This window comes from Apium graveolens, chromosome 6 (genome assembly GCF_009905375.1).
Source record: "Apium graveolens cultivar Ventura chromosome 6, ASM990537v1, whole genome shotgun sequence".
Lineage (NCBI taxonomy): Eukaryota > Viridiplantae > Streptophyta > Magnoliopsida > Apiales > Apiaceae > Apium > Apium graveolens.
In genome coordinates, this window is record NC_133652.1 from 194,139,620 (window position 1) to 194,161,673 (window position 22,054).

The window sequence follows — 22,054 nt, forward strand, 5'->3', positions numbered from 1 at the left end:
CATTCCATTACTAATTTAACAGCAAATTTATGTAGTATTTAAATCCTGAGGATCAAATTGAAATAAACTGTATTATGTATGATATAATGGAACTAAAAGCAAACCAAGAAAAATAAAGATAGACTACACTTTATACAGGCATATTCCAGCTCAGGGCAGCAGCATTTACAAGCCAAAGCAATACATCTTTTCACAAAGTAAAAGTGAACTCGCGGGTGGCTGTTGAAGTGCACCATCAGGTCGACAAAAATGGGTATCTAGATGCTCTACATTAGTCATATTAACTTCTGGGATTTATTCATCTTTATTTGATTCTCTAATCATGCGATTTGTATCTATAGAGTTCTCGAGTGACTTGCTGACTTCCTTTCTGTTTACTATTAGTTATCCTCTGGAAAAATCAATTGCAGATCTTCATTGTCCCTATAAACTTGAACTAGAGCTGCAGCTTTATAAGCAAATATTCCAACCATTCCTGGCACTAGCTGTTTAAGATTTGAAAAAAGTAAACTATGAGAAAAAAAAAATCCAAGACATTTTTTTCTGCACACATTTTAGGCATATCAGCGAGTACGGACACATAATCGTGACAGAATATGTAGCATTAAGTAGTACCTGGAAATCAAATATATCTTTCGTGAAATGCTGAGAAAGTCCCCATAATCCATATATCACAGCGGGGATGACAAGCCTTGGTGATGAAAGAGCAATGCTACTGCCCTTGATAAACTTCTCAAATGAATCTTCCAGGTCTTGGCTTCTTATTCCTATTCTGAAATAGAAGAAAAATTTAGCTTGCGTTAAAGATGAAATAAGTTCAAGTAACACAAACATATAACAAAACTAAAGTAGTACTTCTTTGTCTTCTTTTGCCTGAAAATTTGAGGAACTTCATCTCTGGAAATTTTGTCTGCACGTTGACATAGAAGTTGAAGATACAAACAGCTGCATTTAAGAGATCAAAATATAATTCGTCGTGTCAAATGTGGTACAGCAGAAAATTCAAGGACTCCACTATCTATCAGTTAAAAAGCTGGTTTTAAGCAGTATTTATCAACTTCTACTTGGTGGATAGAAAAAAGGCCACACAGCACCTCTCAAATGTGCTGCTAGTCCATTGTTTCATAGTATAGCTCAGGTCAGACAAATTCTTAGTTTAAGCAATATTTTACTGTAAGATGATAGGCGTGTTCTTCCCAATTACAGAACCAGTACAGATATCAACTTAAAATCCATTTTTAAACAATTTCACTGCAATCAAGTAAACTAAAACTCCAACGGTAGTAAGCGACTGTACGATAACATAAGAGCCACACAGCACTCTCAGATCTGCAGCTAGTCCATAGCTTCACGATATGGAACAGATTATACAACTGTATTGTTCCTAATTACAAAACCAGGATACCAATCAACTAAATAAAAGCTCATACAGCTACATGCTACCTTATGACAACATAAAAGTAGTAATGTGAACGCGTCCTTAATACAGCAAACTACAGTATATCATTTAATTTCACATAAGAGCACATAATTTATTTAGTGAGACCATTCAAATTACAGTATATTATCGAAGCCACTTCAATGCTATCTAGGTAAGATTTCTGAGTTATTTTTTAGCACCTTCAACAGTCAAGTAATCAAAAAACATAATTTTCTTGCATCGTGATGTTTGAATAATAAAACTAACCTGAAAAGAACTCCAGTTGCATAACTCACAGCAGCCTAGGTAGTTGTGTACAAAAAAAATTATAGGTATTAGTCAGAATACTGTCAAAGCGCTTGATTAGACTATAATAATTTAAAATATGAAATGTGACCAAATCTTAACAAGTTATGCATGCTATAGCATATCAAAGAATTATAAGTTACTCTCTGAACCCTTTGTGTGCTAATATTTTTATCAATTGAAATCATTTTCTCTTTAGCTTCCATGTTAAATGCAAATCCTAATGAATCTGATTATCAACAGAATAGATCTAGTCTTGCCAACCTTTGCAGCTGCCAAAAATAGAGCTTTTAACAGTAGCAGATGTTAACTTTTTCAGAGAGTGTAAACAACAGAAATGAGATGCCATAACAAAGTTAACTATCAAAACACACTTTAAACAGGCACGAGTTCAACTTAAAGTTTATACTAGTTTGCACAAATGTTGAGTAAGTTAACTCGAAATTCTCGGTTTATTTCTTAGAGTGTCATGCACTACCTCTCCATTTCCACTCTGTGTTCATGTTTCAAATTTTGACCAATATCTTTGATTATTAACTTTTGCAGCTCATGTGGTCAGGTATGTAAAACATGATTTAAAACATTACAGCTGCAGCTATATTTAAGTATTACACCTTCAAACAGGAAGCTATAAACAAAATGAGGTTTTGCAGCTCTTAAAAGAAGAAGAAAGAGGCTATGAGAATATAAAGCCAATCACGATATTTATAGTACCATAAAGCATGTTGCTATATCTTACTAGTTAGGTGGCCATTGTCTTTTCTTTTATTGCAGTGGTAGAGAGTGAAAAAGCTCTAATAATGGCACACATGTAGGGATGGCAACGGGTCGGGTTCGGAAAATCCAAATCCAAATCCAAATATTTTCAGGTTATCCAAATCCAAATATTTTCAGGTGCTACTAAAACCATATGTGTAGTTAATCATACACATATTAGGTATGCTTGTGTCTCTTTAAACAATAAATATTTGGTATTACAATTATTGAGACTTACTAATAACTTATAATCATATTTTTTTTACATTTGCTACTTTGTATCATATTATTATATAATTTTTTTTTTAATTAACATATACGTAATATTTCGTTAAATACACACGATATTGAGCAGGGTTAATCAAATTGAAATCAAGTATTATACATTTACGAAGGAATATATACAATAGTTCGATAGATATATTTTATCCCAATTTATTACTGACAACATATATTTAATTTAAATTAATTAATATATTTAACTAAATTTATATTATTTGATCGGATCCATTCTATAATATTATAGATATATAATCATATTAATCACGACAAATGTCATAGAATTACTTCATAAAATTCTAAAAAACTTTATAAATTTAAACAAATAATTATGACAATTGTTGAATTAGTCTATGGAGAAAGGTTAAAATCATGCACGAATAACGCTATATTAATCACTATAATAGAAAACAATCCATTTATGACCTATATCAACACGGTCATCACTACAATATATTCTCAAATAAAATCTCATGCAACACACATATATTATTAACTACACGCCATCGCCATTAATGTAACAATCTAGTACGGACAGTTTAATACGATATCAATGAAGTTGGACGGAGACATTGTCGACATTGTCGATTCCAAATACAACAAATTTCAATTACCGTACACCCATAAATATTGGACCTACACAAATTATAATTATTATCAACTAATCTTTAACTAAAATATTACATATATCTAAAATATCTATCATAACCAGAATCATCAAAGACTGAAAAGAAAAAAAAACTGAAACCCTACAAAATATTTCATCACTAAAAAGTCTAAACAATTATTGGGTATAAGCTGTTTTGAGTGAGATTTTTACTACACTCTAAATAAATTATTAAGTACTATACATTTTATTTTCTAACAAAACCCGTACTAAAGTTTTCTAAAATATAAAAATAACTTTTTTGTCTTTTTTCATGATAAAATCTAAGAACAAAACTTTATATATAATTTTAGTGGCCATATTGTTTTTTTTTAATTTTTAAATATATTTACACCTATTTTTAAAATTGAAAGCTGAAAAAACTGATAATTAGATCACCTTAAGTGACTGCAAATGATAACTTGTTGAGATCGGTAAACAAAATGATATCTGAGCTCCATTTCAGTGACCAGTTTAATGTATAACACACTGAAAATATCATAAAATACTTGATGTTATATCAAGAATATCATTCCGAAACTCTGTGCATTTCAAGTTAAAATCATAAATGTATTTCGTTATCCAACATTTTGATAAATACACTGTCACATGTGTCTTGTAGTGCTTACCACTTACAAAAGTTGACGCAATAATGATTCTGGTACGAAGTTGAAAAAACAGAAGGATCCGGAATCGCACACAAAGATGTTTTTACTTTAATTGTTAAAAGATATTATGTATTCTACACCCATACTTTAGAACTTTGCATTTTAAAATTTGTTTTCCTTTTCATAAAAGATATATAAATGTAACAGTATGTCACCGATAATAGCAACTTTAAGTTTTCGGTTTCATCCTACTTTTTCCACATTCAGCTTGCATGATTAAGAACGTAGAAATTTCATTACAAAATGAAATTTTTTTGATTTAACATCTCACATCCAAAATGACAGTCGACAGATATTTTGATGACTACTAGAGAATGGCCCGTCTAGTTATATTATATGGGTTGACATGATGAGTCAAATATAAGATGTGTTAATGACATATTATTTAGTATCCCATCATAAATGATTTTTTTGTAAATACATAAAAGGTACATCTTAAATAATGAAATATGAGAGTGAAATAAAGAAATTATAATTCACTAAATAAGTGCTGATAATCTTTACATTAATCTATTACTACTCAAATAATACAATAAAATTATGTAAATTATGTTTTACATTTAAAATATTGTATATAATATATTATTTTTTTTGTCGGGTTTTAATCGGGTTTCGGGTTTGGATTGAGTTTCAGATTTTGGATCGGGTATCGGTTCGATATCGTTGAAATCCAAATCCAAATCCAAATGCAAAATTTCGGGCTCGATATATCCAAAATTTTGGGTTTCAGATCGGGTATCCGTCGGATCAGATTAATTTGTCATCCCTGCACACATGTATGTTTGCTAGCATATATGTGACTATATGAAAATTAGGACTTGCAACTTCAAATTTTCATTTCATAGACTAAAGCCAAATCAGCTTTAAAAACTTTCATGTTTAACCTATACACCTTAAGATTTATATATCTAATCCTTTTAAAATCTATTTGTTCAGCCAACCCTTTCCGACGACGATGACGATCAGAATTTTTCTCGACAAAAATTTACCAAATTTCAATTGTTTTTCAGCTTCAATCCTTTAACGACGCTCCAGTTTCTAATTTGAACATCACAAGCAATATAACATGCATGCAGGCGTCCAGGAGAACATCACAAGCAATATATGTTAACATCAAAGTTCCTAGTTATTGTAGTCAGTTTGCAGGAACATGAAGTAGAACACTGAGGTTTAAAAACTAAAAATTAAAGGGCAAGGGAACAATGATGGTCAGATTCTACCTTACTGTTAATGTGTTTTTCTTTTGGATTAAGGTTCACCCACATTATATGGGATCCTTTTGGCTCCAGAAAGAGTTTTACAGAATATAAAGAAGTAAAAACTCAATATTAAAACAATTCTAAAAACAATGACAGTTATGTTGGCCCTTTTTACAAAGTTATATTTCATTAAATTGAAAACATCTGCACAAAGAGAGAAACAATATATATTAACCTCTTAAGTATGCATTACCTGGAATGATAAAGCTATCAAACAATATCCACTGCATGCAGTTCCAATTCCTACTGTCAGTAGAAGTAATTCCTTTTTAAGCTGCATGTAAAAGTTTACATAATCTTCAAGTTACATGTTGAATATATTATTTTCTTGTAGGTTGAAGTGGCATAATATAAATTTGCAAGGAGGCACGAAGTATGGAACAGATTCAAACTGATTGATTCATTGTTAATGTGACAGTTTCTGTTTACAATGTTTGTATTGTTAACCTATACTTTGTTCTGTTTACAAAGTATGGAACAGATTCAAACTACTACTACTACTACTACTGAGTGCGTCATAAACTCTTTAAAGGAAGAGGGATTATCATTTGAGATTTCCCTGTATTAAGGATATCACGGTTCTTAGGCAAGTCGTTGTTGACATGATATATATATCTAATAGTTATTACTGTATTAGTATTATATATCAAACTTACAGATGATAGGGTATATATATGAAAAAATATGACAATACATACATATTACTATTAAGTGCATGCTGTCTAGAAAACGAGAGTTTGAAAGAAAAATCAAAGAAATTGAGATAAAGTAACTAATGTTGAACTTATAAGATGAAATGGCCAATCAAGGATGAGGATGGAACTGATATTTAATGGAAAAAGAGAACTAACAAAATATCTCTCTTCTTTTATTATTCCCTCTATTCTAGACAGGTTAAATATCCCTTTTCAGCATGGCATTTTATTGGCGACTATCAATCTAAGAAGTGCATGCTTCAACAGGAAACCCTGGGTCAATTTACACATAACTAGCACCTTCACAATGAAAATAGCACTGCAAAGTTTGACCAAATATACACATATAGATTTTGGACGATTTGATTGGAAATGTGGCTGGTATGTATGAAAGACATACTTAAGGGGCACTGGGATACTTTTTTTTTTAACTTTCAGAGTCTATTTGTATATTTGGTCAAACTTTACAGGCCAACGGCTTAACAATCTAAAAATCTCTGCCACATGCAGACTTATGGATTCCTATGTTGCTGTGCGAGTGGGACAACAATGATCTAAACAGGGGAAGAATTAGATTAAAAAGTATACTATAATTACATGTAATGTAATTTTTGAATATCTATGTCATGAACATCAACAAACTAAACACAAAATCGGGTGTATGAAAAGCGGATGATCCGCATATCACTCTATATTTCATTATTTGACCAAAATAACAGAAATATAGTGAACTCCACAATATTAAGGGAGAGAAAACAATTAATTAGGAGGGTCTCTTTATATGACATGTTGACAGTTGACAATAGAATTTTATCTGTTTTGTGAACTTCAAATCAAAATAGTACAAAAAGTTGATAAATCAATATATTTGTACACCAAAATTTAGCCAATGTTAGTATGAACTATAATATATAATCAAAGTAGCCTATCTTTAATTTATATTAACTTAGTCATAGAATAAGACCATATTAAGCATTAACTATCTGACATATCTCAGAACAGAAGAACAAATGTAATTAATTTAATGCATGGTCATTTTTTAGGGTAACTGCTTATTTTTTTTGGGAGGGGGGGAGGACAATGAATAACAAATGAAAGATACAAGTAAGATGCGATACAGTTCAGGCCATATCATACAGCTTCGTATTTGAGGAGGTTCAGTCTCTTCCTTCTTTCTTTGTCATTCTGAAATTCCTGTTTCATGACTAAAAGTATAAGGGGTTTAGCAGGCTAAAAGCTAATACTGATGAGTGATGTGACTTTTTATGAAGCAAATGAATAGGAGTAATGATAGCGTAACAAAAATTAACAGAACAAAGAAGCAGGAAGATTGAAAAACATAAGGGAAGAACTAACCTCATACATTACTTTCTTATTAACTGGTGCAGTGTTGTCACCAAGAAGCCACTCACTGGTTGTTTTCAGTTTTAAGAACCCGCCCTCACTTTGGTCATCTATGGACTAATAAATTAGCAGGAATCAGGAATTGCAAGATAAGCTGGAAATTATAACTCAACAATAATAATAATAATAATAATAATAATAATAATAAAAGAGAAAGAAAAAAGGGGGTAACAAGTTTGAGACCTCCTGGTATACTTGTGACGAGTGAGAGCGCAGTTGAGTTTTGACATTGACAATGTGTTTGACATCCCTGAGCCAGAGACTGTCGGTAATCTTAGTAACAAAATCTCCATTAATCTCTCTATCCTTAATAAAATCATGAAAAACATCATCATTTTCAACTTCAGCTAATGAGACGGTGATTTTGTTGGAAAGAGATGAAGTAACAAAACGAGGAAGGGGGGTTGTCGGAGATTTTATGAAATGAGATGGATAAATGGTGGTGAGATAAGTGGCGGAACAACAATTACTCATATTCATTCTCCCTTCTGCCTTTCTCTTTGATTTTTATTCAATTATTAATTTGGTTATCTTTTCCCCCTTTCTATCAACTTCATTATTTAGTGACCAAAGTCCACTTTATGTAACTCCTCTGTTTTTTAGTTTCCGTAATTTTATTTTTAATTATATATTTATTTATCTTCATAATTTTTATTACACTTAACTTTTTACGATTGAATAGATATTAAATATATATTTATTTATAATTTTTTATAATATTATTTTTTATTATACTTTTTAATTAGTCAATTATTAGCAGAATTTACACCCTTGTACTCTAAGTCTAGGATAAATTTTTTTTTTTTCATTTCAAGGCTTGACTTTAGTAATATTTTATTCGGATATTAGCCAATTTCATGTATTATAATTTATGTTTAAACTGAATATAACTTAGTATCTTGTCGATTTGATAGTTTGTGATCTATCTAACCTGCGCCGAGTATAATAAACTAATATATAGTATCATTTTTATTTAGATTATTTGGATAAACATTAACCTGAAATTTTTAACTTTTCAGTTAGTTTGCAATATTAATAGAAAAACTTCATCAATATTTAACGAAGAATATAAAGTCGATGATGAGTCAAAGTCGAACTTAACATCTTAGACAAGAGAGAATCAATTTTTAATCACTTGAACTATCTAACCATCCTCGGCATTATAAGCATTTAGTTGCAAAAACTATGAAATTTTCTCTTATTATAACACTCATCAACCAAGGTGTTAAATAAAATAGTAATTTTCATGGAAATTAACTCTTGAAAGAAAAAAATTATAGAATTGAATTTAAGATTTTATCACTTATGTCTATATACGTAAGATTTTTTATGGCTTTAATGGCTGCAATGGTATTATAGTTTAAGATTTTTGATAATGCCAAGATACCGACATATTTGGGTGTTCATCGAACCACGCACAATGTTGGGGTTAAACCCAATAGGTAGTATGGTCTTGGTGATAGAAGACATAATTGAATTGGGTAATAATTGTATGGGTAGACAATTATTATTATAATTGAGTTGGGTAATAATTGTATGTGTTGACAATTATTATTATAATGAGAATGGGTAATAATTATATGGGTAGACAATTATTATTTTAATCAGATTAGGTATGTCTTGTTGCTAAGTTTGTGATGGCTATATATACATAGTCATGTTATTGTTTTGATGTATGCTTGAGTATTGTTTGATTTAAGTATCGCTTGAGTGAATACAGTTTGGTGAGATTGATTGTATTATTGATAATTGTTTTGATTAATAATACAAGTTGGGACGTGGGTTTTTTCCGCGTCATATATTGAGTGTGTGTTTTGTATTGTTTGTTTGTTTATATACTTGTGTGTGTTCCCCCTAACAATTGGTATCAAGAGCCAAGGTTCATGATGGAGAAGGTTGGGGGATTTGAAATTGAATTGTTTAATGGAAGAAATAATTTTACCTTGTGGCAAAGTACGGTAAAAGATCTGTTAATTCAACGAGGGTTATATGCGACTCTCGGAGGGAAGAAGCCTACTGAAGTTGATGATACAAAGTGGGGAGACATGAAGTTACGTGCGGCATCAACGATCCGGTTGGCCCTTGCACCGGAAATCAAGTATGATGTTCTTGAAGAGGACAATCCCAAGAATTTGTGGGAGAAGTTAACGAAGACTTATCACTCAAAGTCTTTGGCCAACAAGCTGTTTCTCAAGAAAGATTTGTTTGGGCTCAAGATGGAAGAAGACGGAGATTTAAGAGATCATCTGAATCGTTTTAATGGCTTAATCAACCAGCTAAATAATTTGGATGAAAAATTAAAGGATGAGGACAAAGCTGTTCTACTACTAGTGTCTCTACCGAAGAAGTATAATACTGTGATGACTTCTTTATTGATTGGGAAAACGAAGTTAGATTTGGATGAGACTATTGTTGTTCTTCTGGAGGCCGAAAGATTGATGAAACAAGAATCGAGTGACACATTTGATGGATGTGCATTTGTGGTACGTTCGCGTGACACGGAAAAGAAGTATGCTAAGAAACATAACCCTAATATCAGGTGTTTTTATTGTGAGGAATTGGGTCATATACAATTTATGTGTCCAAAGGCAAGAGAAGACTTGAGAGAGTTGAAGAAAAATCGAGGGGGTAGTGTTTCGCTTGTAGAAGCTGATGAAGATTTTCTTTTGGTTCAAGAAGAGAAGGGATCAAAAGAAGAATGGGTGCTTGACTCGGGATGTTCTCATCATATATGTGGTAGGAGGGAGTGGTTCTCGTCCTATAAAAAGTGTGAGGGAAAGATTGTAACTTTACCGAACGGTAAAATGGTAAAGGTTGTTGGCATTTGTGAGGTAACAATGAAACGTCACAACGGTCGTGTTCAGAAGTTAACTCAAGTAAGATACATACCGGAGTTAAATCGAAATCTGATTTCGTTAGGTAAATTAGTTGATTTGGGATATACTGTTATGATGAAGAACAGTATGTTGAAAGTCACTAAAGGAGATTTAGAGATACTCAAAGGTCGAAAAGATAAGAGAAATCTTTTTGTACTAGAAGGAGGGGTTATTGTTCGAGGGGAGGTATTGGGCGATCGACGTCGATGGCTTGATGGTGACCGTTAATTCGGTTGTGCATGAAATCATATTGGGTTGAAGGGGAGGATTGTTGGGGTTAAACCCAATAGGTAGTATGGTCTTGGTGATAGAAAACATAATTGAATTGGGTAATAATTGTATGGGTAGACAATTATTATCATAATTGAGTTGGGTAATAATTGTATGTGTTGACAATTATTATTATAATGGGAATGGGTAATAATTGTATGGGTAGACAATTATTATTTTAATCAGATTAGGTATGTCTTCTTGGTTAAGTTTGTGATGGTTATATATACATAGTCATGTTATTATTTTGATGTATGCTTGAGTATTGTTTGACTTAAGTATCGCTTGAGTGAATACCGTTTGGTGAGATTGATTGTATTATTGATAATTGTTTTGATTAATAATACAAGTTGGGACGTGGGTTTTTCCGCGTCATATATTGAGTGTGTATTTTGCATTGTTTGTTTGGTTCTATACTTGTGTGTGTTCCCCCTAACACACAATGCATAAACCGCATGTACCCTATCATAAAATGCGTTTTTTAATTTTTGAGGTGTGATTATAATTTGAATTTTTTACAAACCACGCGGTACGGTGAGGGTTGCGATTTAAGTTTTTGGTAGTGTATTTCAAATCGCACCATACCGCAATCTATCTATATATATTATAATAACAGGTGAATGGCCAGTGACGTGGTAGTCCAAAAAATTTTAAAACCGTTATTTTATTTTCTCATTTACAGGCGGCCTTGAAAAGTGTCAAATGGTGCATTCGTGTTTCAAACCTTCGCTTTAACTTTCCTTTTACATTATTTTATTTATAAGAACACATAACTTTAATTATATAGGCTTTATTTGGGATTGCTGTTAAGTGTTGATGAAAAACATGATGTTGAAAAAATAATATGGCTATTTAAAAATATTTTTTTTAAAATGTATATATTTTGATGTAAAAAATTATAAAAAATAATGATTTTGGTGAGATTTGATATTGAAATCAGCATCTGCTTTCCATAAAAGCTGAAAAGCAGTTTTTTCGAAAAGTATGGGGTCTTACTTTCTTTAACAACAACTTTTACACCGAAAATACTTTTTAGAAAATCAGCTTTTGAATTTTACCAAACAATTTTTTAACTTATTTTCAGCAAATTATTGTTATTGATGTATGCAACATTAATATTAAATACACCCATAATCTTATATCCTTAGCTAACAAGATCTTAATTTACTTTCATTATTATAACACAAAGCGCCCAAAATAAATTTTGGTTGATTTCATTTATTTTGAGTGTATTATAATAAGACAAATGATTTAATTTTTTAAAATTATTTGTTAGGTTTTATCTAATAATTATTTTATTTATTTTACATGACCATGTCGCACAGATCTTTCTTAGAATAACAAATTCTACAAAATAAAAAACAATATAAAAATGTACAAGGGAATAAAAAAATTAATAAATAAAAAGTTTGATAAAAATAATTCTTACCTATATTTAATATTAAATCTTGTAAGCGAAGGGATGTTGTACTAAAATACCAACTATTTTTTTCAAGAAACCAAAATATCTAGCGACGGGGAGGATTGCCACAATCTCCCCCAATTTATGTCTACTGGAATTGTAGGCATAAATTAAGAGAAACTTGATGATAACAAAACACCCTTTGAATACAGACTGAATTATAGTAGATAAAATTTACAAGTGCTGCAATTTATTTGACAAACATACAGAGGAAGGTTTGTAGAGAAGCTCACAGTCCATTTTCAAGGTGCTCCTCTAGACTGAGCAAATTTGGATTACTTTCTTGACTGTCTGAACTTCTTTCCCAACTTCACATTATTTTCCTCTATTTGATTTTGGAGTTGCCTGTAGAACTCAGATTCATCTTCATTTGTCTGGTCCACCTTTTCTTGCATCTCCATGAGAGTTTCATTGCTTGAAATCTTTAGCTGATCTTCCAATCTGAAGAATCTTCTGATGCATTTTTCATCTTTGAACTCCATTATCCAGTATGATCTCAAATGCACTTTATCTCCTGTAAAAGGAATTGTTAATACCCTTGGGAGTGCATTTGGTCATCTCCATTTATTCCTAATCTCCTCAATCTTGTTTAATACCATTTTCTTAGCAACTATGTTGAACCCAAAGTTCTTCTTGATTGAGGAGAAGATAGTCACCAGAGTAGAATAACCTTCATTGAGAATTCTGTGAAGGGGCCAAGTCATCTCTCTTCCACCCATGTACCTGAAGACTAATCTTTATGGAAGATGTCTGCAAGCATCAATGGTTCTAACTTCATCTATCTCTTCCAAATAAAGATTTATGTCTGAGAATTCTTTAATGTCACAAATGAAGAGTTGATCTTCCTTGTTGACAGTTGGTTTGGGTGTGGTCAGTGATTTGGATTGAAGTTTGACAGGCTTGGCCTTCTTGATAGCTCTTTTCTTTGTCTTTCTTTGCTTTACTTGGATTGGAATGTTTAAATCAGGAAGAGGCAGGCTGTCCCAATCTATACGTTCATTCTTAGGAATTACAGGTTCACCATGGAAATTTATGTTAGGATCAACCTTGAATTTAGCCTCCTTCAATGTAGGTATGGCTGGTTGACTTGAATTAGTAGATTGGATTGGTATGTATTCTTCCTTATCATCATTGAAATACAGCTTTCTCTTGGATGGGAGCTTGTATCTAAATTTTCTAGTCTGCTTTAGTTTTTCTTGCTTTCCTTCAATCAGATTCTCGGATGTCATAGTAGGAAAAACAAATTATGTGGTTGCAGGCTTCTTAGCTAGGTTCTTGGCATCTAAAGTAGCTTTCTTTTGTTGTTGTTTGAGCCTCACCTTTTCTTCTTTCTTAGCATCTGTAAATTGTGGATGTCCAGCCACCACACAGATCATTTTCCGATTCTTATAGATTTTGGCTATTCTCTTCTTTGAGACTGAATCTTTAGGATCTCTGAAGAGAGCTATAGACCTTCCAAGCAGCTTCTTTTCATCTGGCTTAGGGGTTTCATACATTAGGTCCAATGGATTTTTGTCTGAATTCTTTGGATAATTTCTCTTGGGTTTAAAAGTAACATTGGCCTTTAGAGATTTAATAGATGAGGATTGACCTCTTTCCATATTCCCTAAGCTCATGTCATTTGCTGAAATTGGTCTCAATTGAGAGAAATGAGAGAAGACTTTGTCTTACTTTTCAATTAGACCAAACTTCTTCTTGATGTTTTCATCAAGCTTCTTCCATTTTTTATTTAGTTCCAACTCAGCTGCTGCCACATCAAGCTTCTTCCATTTTTCATTTGATTTCGACTCAGCTGCTGCTATCTTGATCAGATCAATGCTGTCAAGAGCTGGTGGCTTAGAGAAAGCAATTTCTGGAACAATCACCTTCTTGACTTGTATGTTGTGCACTTTCTCCACCTCACTGGTTGACTCTCCCTGACCAACTGGAATGATAGAGTCTGTCTTCCCCTTTTTGTTAGCATCAAGTTGAGCAGGGGTAGAGGTTTGTGCAGCCACCAACTTTTGAAAAAGCAGTATTTGTTGAGCTTGATGGAGGTGTATTTGAGTGATTGAGGTTTCCAGGGTCTTGAGCCCGGAGTCCAAAAAGGTCCACTTTGTTGACTAGATCAGAGTTTTTCCTAAGCTGTCTGTTGATATCTAACATTGTTGTGTTAGGAAAGGTAGCCTCCAATCTTGCAGTGATGTCCTTTTTGACTTGACCAATTTCTGTCTTGAGCTCAGTTACATCTTGAGTTTGCTTTAGAGATTGAATTTGGTATAGTTGAAGAGACTCAAGGTGTGCTTGAAGAAGTCTCTTGGTGTTGGCATTTGTAGTAGCTTGACTAGCTGTCTGAGTCTGTTGAATTATGTGAAAGAGAGTTGATTTGAAATGGATCACATTCTTTGCTAAACATCCAAGATGGAGTATTTGTACTTGATCTAGGGCATACTTCTCCCCCTATGTGAATGAAATCTCTTTCATCATCATCTTCATCCCCAAATATATCCTCAGAACCACCAGTTGGATAATCAAAATCATCACCAACTGTGGAGGCATGGAAGTGATTGCATCATTGGCCCTTTGCATAAAAGCAGTTGTGTGCACCAAGTTTAGAATTCTCTCAGCAGCCTCATTGTCCCGTTCAGCCAAGACTTGATAAGCTAAAACAGGGTGAGTAAATTCCTCAGCTTTATAAGAAATAGAGTCTAAGATAGCTTGATAATCTTGCTGAAATAGTTGTTTCTTATCAGCCTCATTGACATCCCTTAACTCACTAACAATGGGATCTTCCCATTCTTCAGTACCTGCTTTTCTCTCATTTTCTCTATTTTCTTGCATCAAGGGCTCCCCTTGGCTTCCCACCCTCACACCCTAACCTTCACCTACAAAGGTAGGACTCCACTCACTCACTTTTGCCAAGCTGGAAGAAATAGCTTGCATATTTTCACTCTTTTCCTCTCCTTTTTCCTGAGAGCAACTCAGCCTCTCACTTTGTTCACTCCCTTCCCTCAATCATAGAAGTGATTGTACAACTACTAAATCATATGCACTTGTGACAACAGTTGAGATTCCAAATTGTGCAGTGATATTCAATGGATGAGAGACATCCGTCGAGGTAGTAGTTGAGAGTTTCAACGGATGACTGTTATTAAGAACATCCGTCGAGATACAATCACTAGTCGATGGATGAACAATATCCGTCGAGATATTAGAAATGACAGAGTTTGGAGTTGAAACTACTTTAGAATCTGTGGTGATTGATTTAAGATTTTTCACAGATTTCTCAGTAGTATCAGAAGGAAATGTCAAGTGAGCCAACAAATCATCTAAAAGATGATGCTCACTTGTTGTAAATTTTGGCTTCTCCATGAGAATTAGAGATGGAGAATCAGGAATTGATGTGTGAATCATATCTGAAGGGTTTTTAGCACATAAACGCAATGAAAACGTAAATTTAAATCTTAAAAAAACTGAAACCCTCCGCAGGATCCATGCGAAAAATAACATATAATTCGTAGTTCAGTATGTTTACCTTAAGAAGCTTTACGTTAATGGAAAGATGGAGGTCTTTAATAGCGATCCAAGAACGATGAACGGAAATCCCTAGCAGCTGCTCCTCAAGTGTGAAGCACTCCACCTGTATCCACCAAGAGTACAATGTGATGGAGGAGGAAGAGGTTGAGAGAATTAGTTGCCTCCCTCTTGTTCTACTTTAGAATTAGGGTTAATTATTTGGGTTGAGGCAAATAGGGTTTATTATAGTATTTATAGGCAAAATTTTCAGCTGAAAATTTTCCATAAAATATTATTATTATTAACCCTTTAATTGATTATTCTTATTAACCAATTAACTAATAATTAAAACACCTTTTAATCATTAATCCCATTTCTAAACACTTTAGAAAAATAATTCTCTCACTTGATTTAATTTCCAAAATTTAATTCTTAATTAATAATATTAAGAATTAATTAAATCTCATTTAATCAATTATTAAATCTTCTAATTATTTATTTATTTCATAAATAAATAATTACCAGACATTATTAATTAATTCCTCCACCATTAAATCATTCTCTTTTATGGTGTGACCCTGTAGGTTCAATATTAAGACGGTAGTAGAAATAAATAATAATAAAACTATTTTATTATTATTTATATAAATTCTCTAATTCATTAAATATGATTAATTAATAAATTAATCATATTTATTCTACATCGTGAGGGATACTTCTCAGCATATCGCAACTATCCGGATAATACGAATTCACTGCTTAGAATACCAAGAACCTATTCAGTGAGTAGTTACCGTACAATCAATTCCTTCTACCCTGCAATGTCACTATTAAATACAAGCCATGGAACTTGTGTCAAGCCTATCTTATTTAATCATTTGCTTTCCCATTCACTTTGCTTAGTATTATTTAATGTAAATTAGAAACTCATTTCTAATTTCATTCACTCTGGCCAGAGATTCCTGAACTAGCATAAGTGGATCAGCATTGAACATTCTCTTCCTTCACTGGAAGGGGTAGATCATTTATTGATCATACACTATCTTCGTGTACAAATTTGTATACCCAGTAGAGCCCTTATAATTATCCCTGGAGACTAAGAACTAAACCAAAGCATAGTTCAGTGTACACAAGATGACTATGATGACCTCAAGTCTAAGGATACTTGTACAACTATCACTATGTGAACAACTGCTGACACGTGAGTGAACTCCATCAGTTGTTCAGCTGTGTGAGTCATGTTCAGTGAACTTATTCTATAATAAGCACCTACATACTAGCTATAATGTCACCACACAAATGTCTATGAGAACAGACATCCTTCATAATGAAGCAAGCATAGTATGTACCGATCTTTGTGGATTACTAATTACCATTTAGTAATCCTATGACCAGGAAATATTTAAGTTTAGAGTTATCATCTTTTAGGTCTCATTATTATGATCTCATCATAATCCATAAAAAACTTTACTCTAAACTATGGTATATCTTATTTAAACACTTAAATAGATAAAGCCCGCAATAAAACCAAAACAAGTCTTTTATTAATATCAATGAAATCAAAACAGATTACATAAAAGTTATTCCTAAATCATCATACATGATTGGGCTTAGGACACATCTCTTTCAATCTCCCACTTGTACTAAAGCCAATCACTCTGGTATCTAATACCCATCTTGTCTTTATGTCGATCAAAGTGACTTTGAGAAAGTGGCTTTGTGAGTGGGTCTGCTACGTTGTTATGTGTGTCAAGTCTCTTGACGTCTCCTCTTTCAATACAATACAAGAAATGTTACCGCGCTCCCACTAACCTTTTTGTAGACACATGGTTCATCTATGTTTTTGATAAAACCAAACTCTTTGATTGTCTCATCAAAACGGATGTTCCATCTACGAGAAGCTTGCTTTAAACCATATATGGTTCGCAGCAGCTTACACACTAGGTTTCCCTTGGAAAGAAAACCCTCTGGCTGTGTCATATACACTTCCTCTTCAAGTTTCCCATTGAGGAAGGCCGTTTTTACGTCCATTTTCCAGATCTCATAGTCGTCTTAAGCAGCAATCGCAAGCAAAATCCGAATTGATTTTAACAGGGCTACAGGCAAAAAAGTTTCATCAAAGTAAATCCCTTGCCTTTGTCTGAATCCTTTTGCCACGAGCCTGGCCTTATAGGTCTCCACCTGCCCATCTGCTCCAATCTTTCTTTTATATACCCACTTGCACCCAATAGGCTTAACACCTTCAGGCGCCTCAACCAGAGTCCATACTTGGTTGGTATACATAGATTCCATTTCGGATTTCATGGCACTATGCCATTTCTCCGAGTCAACACTACTCATAGCCTCATTATAGGTCACAGGGTCGTCATCATCAATGATTGACAACTCATTGACATTCTCAATGACAAGGCCATAATACCTCTCAGGTTGGCAAGACATTCTCCCTGACCTACGAATGGGCTGTTCCACAGAAGGTTGTTCAGTCTGAATAGGTTTTTCCACTTGATTCATAGTAGTTTGTGCTTCTTGAACTTCATCAAGTTCAATTTTGCTCCCACTATTTCCTTCAAGGATAAACTGCTTTTCCAAGAAGGTAGCATGTCTGGAGACAAACACCCGATGATCGGTGTAAAAGTAATACCCTAAAGTCTCTTTAGGATATCCCACAAGATTATATTTTACGGATCGAGATTCCAGCTTATCTGGGTCAACTTTCTTGACATAAGCTGGACATCTCCAAATCTTAACGTGTTTAAGACTCAGTTTCCTTTCTTTCCATATCTCATATGGAGTTTGAGGAACAGATTTGGAAGGCACCTTATTCAGTAAATATGCTGAGGTTTCCAATGCATAACCCCATAGGAATACTGGAAGATTCGCATAGCTCATCATGGACCGAACCATGTCTAACAAAGTTCGATTTCTCTTTTCAGATACCCCATTCAACTGTGGAGTATATGGAGGAGTCCACTGGGAGACTATACCATTTTCTTTGAGATAAGCTAGAAACTCTCCATTCAAGTATTCACCACCTCGATCTGATCGAAGAGTTATAATACTATGTTTGGTTTGTTTCTCCACTTCATAATTATATTCTTTGAACTTTTCAAAGACTTCAGACTTGTGTTTCATTAAATACACATATCTGAATCTAGATCGATCATCTATGAAAGCAATGAAGTATGAAAATCCACCCATGGCTTGCGTAGACATTGGTCCACATACATCTGTGTGTACCAATCCTAGCATATCTGCAGCCCTCTCTCCATGTCCACTAAATGGAGATTTGGTCATTTTACCCTATAGACAAGACTCGCATGTAGGATATGATTCAAAATCAAAGGGGTCAAGTAACCCTTCCTTATGCAATGTCCGCAGTTTATTTTCACTAATATGACCAAGTCCGCAGTGCCACAAGAAAGTGAGATTTTCATCATCCCTTTTTCTTTTATTAGTTTGTTCAATCTGAAGTAAATTATGCTCTACGTCACATACATATAGACCATTGTTTAAAAACCACTTCCATAAAGAACGTTATCTCTAAGAATTGAACATTTATTATTCTGAATAACAAACGAAAATCCATCCAAGTCTAACATGGAATAGAAATAATATTCCTTACAATCAAGGGAACAAAATAACAATTATTTAGAACAATAGTCTTGCCCGTAGGCATATGTAAATGAAATGATCCTACAACTTCAGCAACAACTCTTGCTCCATTTCCCATCCGTAGAATCACCTCCTCTTCTTCAAGAGTCCTACTTCTCCTTAGTCCATGCAATGAATTGCAAATATGAGAACCACAGGCGGTATCTAATACCCAAGTAGAAATTTGACTTAGTGACATATTAACTTCGATCATGAACATACCTGAATCAGAAGCGGTAGTCTCACTACCCTTTTTTTTAAATTCTGCAAGGTAAACCTTGCAGTTCCTCTTCCAGTGCCCCACCTTGTTACAGTGAAAGCAAACAGCTTTGTTCTTGGGGTCTTCAGCTTTTGGTGGAACCGGCTTTTTCTCACCTACTTTCTTCTTCTTGGAAGGGTTCTTCTTCCTTTTCTTAGGATTGGAATATTCACCAATTAGAAGAACAGAACTCTTTTTAGGGGGGAAATTTGATTCCGTAGTCTTCAACATGTTGTAGAGTTCAGGCAGGCTGACATCCAGCTTACTCATGTGAAAGTTCACAAAAAACTGCGAGAACGAACTCGGAAGTGATTGCAAGACCAAGTCTTGGCTCAGCTCCCCATCCATGGCAAAACCAAGTTGTCTAAGACGTTCAATCAAATTGATCATCTTAAGTACATGGTCATTCACAGATGATCCCTCAGACATCCTACAACCGAACAGTTCCTTCGATATCTCATATCGAGCTGTCCTCCCTGCCATATCATACAACTCTTGTAGATGCATAAGGATAGTGTGAGCATCCATATACTCATGTTGCTTCTGTAGCTCAATGTTCATGGAAGCTAGCATGATGCATTGAGCAACATTTGCATCATCTATCCACTTACGATACACAACATGTTCATCGTTATGTGCATCGCTAGTAGGTTCAGTAGGCTTAGGTGAGTCAAGCACATATTCCAGCTTCTCAACCTTGAGAACAATTCTCAAGTTTCGAAGCCAGTCAGAAAAATTAGGACCAGTCAACTTGTGAGCATCTAGTATACTCCGGAGTGATAGTGCAGAAGACATAACGAATATAGTAAATCTGTAAATGATGAACACATAACAACACTTAGCAAATATTCAATTTCATTTCAAAACACTATATGAATCGGGTCTTTATTCATAAGTGGCTCCCACTAGTTTAATCTAATTTATACAACCCCTAAGTGAAAATTAAGCATTCATAATGCTAGGGGGAATAAGGATCCTACATTCCATCACATAACCTCGGCTGTAGCACGAAACGTCATGTGATGTTCAATAGGCAGACAACTCTTGTCAATTACATCTTATGTTATTCCCTAATAAAACTTTAGCCTCTTGAATAATTGAGTCACGGATGTAGCACGACAAACTCAATATTCTAAGTCAAGTTTAACCCAACATTTCGTACAATTGAATCAGACTCCAACGGCCCATGGCTGTAGCACGTAACGACCTTTAGATTCTAATTCAATATACACATCTCTATGTAATAGACAAGTATTTATTATTTCGAAATCAAAGCCCTCGGCTGTAACACGAAACGACAATGATTTAAAAATAAGAACCACTTTCTACCATATTGGAAGCCTGTGACCGACACAAGCCCGTTGTGTCATTGGCCAATTACTACTTGATATTATTTAATTTTAGAGGGATTATATTATGTTACAATCATAATCATATTATAAAGAGATTCTTCCTTTTAAATTAAATATTTCAAATCAATAATCGATAATCAGATGATTCCCAGATCGGGGGGAGCATTGTCAAGAGGCGTCACTTAATACCCCTTTCTTACAGATAGAAATCTGCTTTTGACAGAATCATCCTTTCTCTCAATATTGAAAATTCATATTTAATTACGTGTTTCATAAACACAAGAATCTCATGATTGTATTCATAATATTATTGTTAAGGCAAGAAACGATTCCTATTCTAGATTTTCTAGAGCACGCCTTATATTGATTTAAGTTTACCTAAATTTATCATCGCATGGTAAACATAGGCATATATCTCATATATAAAATTACATAAACAAGTAAATGTAAAGTGCAATAAAGTAAATATGTTTGGTTATGGCCTCATCCTATGTGATCTTTATCAAGCTCATGATAAAGATCAAGGTCAATCTATTATGGTGATGGAAATAAATACAACTACTTATTACATAAGTCTTCTTCTTTGTTTAAACTTCTTGTATGCCTCGTCTTCTTCTTTGTATCACCTTCATTTGATAGCCTTCTTGAGTCTTCAATTACATTACATAGATTGAAAGTAAAACTAATCTAATGAACTTACAAGAATAACTCGAGTTACATTCGAGATTTATGATTACAAAGATTGACGACCTGCAAGTCGTATTTAAAACCAAAACCAAAACCATTACACTAAGGTCGAAAGGCCATAACCATCCACCATGCTCATACAACACATAAAAGCATGTTAAAACACATAATCTGATCTTAACATATCATATTATCCATGATCTAATCATAAAAAAAAATGACAAAAATCAAAAAAATCAGAATCAAATCAGAAAAACAAGAATCACTGTTTACGGGTAGTAAACGATGTCAAACGCCTTACAGACGAGTCGTTGATAGCACAAGCTATCAGTTTTGTTTAGACGCTCGTTTACCTATGGAATAGAGTATTCGTTTGCGTAAATCGGTCACCAGACCCAGATTTCAGCAAATCTGCAGCAGCCAATTCAGAATCCATATCTAATATGATTCTCATAATTAGAACAAACATAAATCATGTATATATCAGTATATATACAGATTACATAATCATCTTATGATTATACAACTCACATGAATATCATATATTCAAAACCATACATATATAAGCA

The 22,054-nt window shown here is 33.6% G+C and overlaps 1 protein-coding gene across 2 annotated transcripts; it reads right to left on the bottom strand.

Annotated features, from left to right (window-relative positions):
• Positions 1 to 113: 113 nt before the first annotated feature.
• LOC141667286 (uncharacterized) lies at positions 114 to 7,976 on the bottom strand. Of its 2 annotated transcripts, XM_074473713.1 has the most exons (8): positions 7,617 to 7,976; positions 7,386 to 7,490; positions 7,167 to 7,223; positions 5,528 to 5,608; positions 1,688 to 1,722; positions 856 to 945; positions 616 to 772; positions 114 to 485 (listed from the first exon to the last, which is right to left on the bottom strand). In XM_074473713.1, the coding sequence occupies exons 1-8, from the start codon at positions 7,911 to 7,913 to the stop codon at positions 381 to 383; spliced, it is 927 nt and encodes a 308-aa protein (XP_074329814.1). In that variant the 5' UTR covers positions 7,914 to 7,976; the 3' UTR covers positions 114 to 380. The 2 variants fall into 2 exon arrangements, with proteins under 2 accessions (XP_074329814.1, XP_074329815.1); XM_074473714.1 differs by lacking the exon at positions 7,167 to 7,223.
• Between the last annotated feature and the right edge of the window lie 14,078 nt (positions 7,977 to 22,054).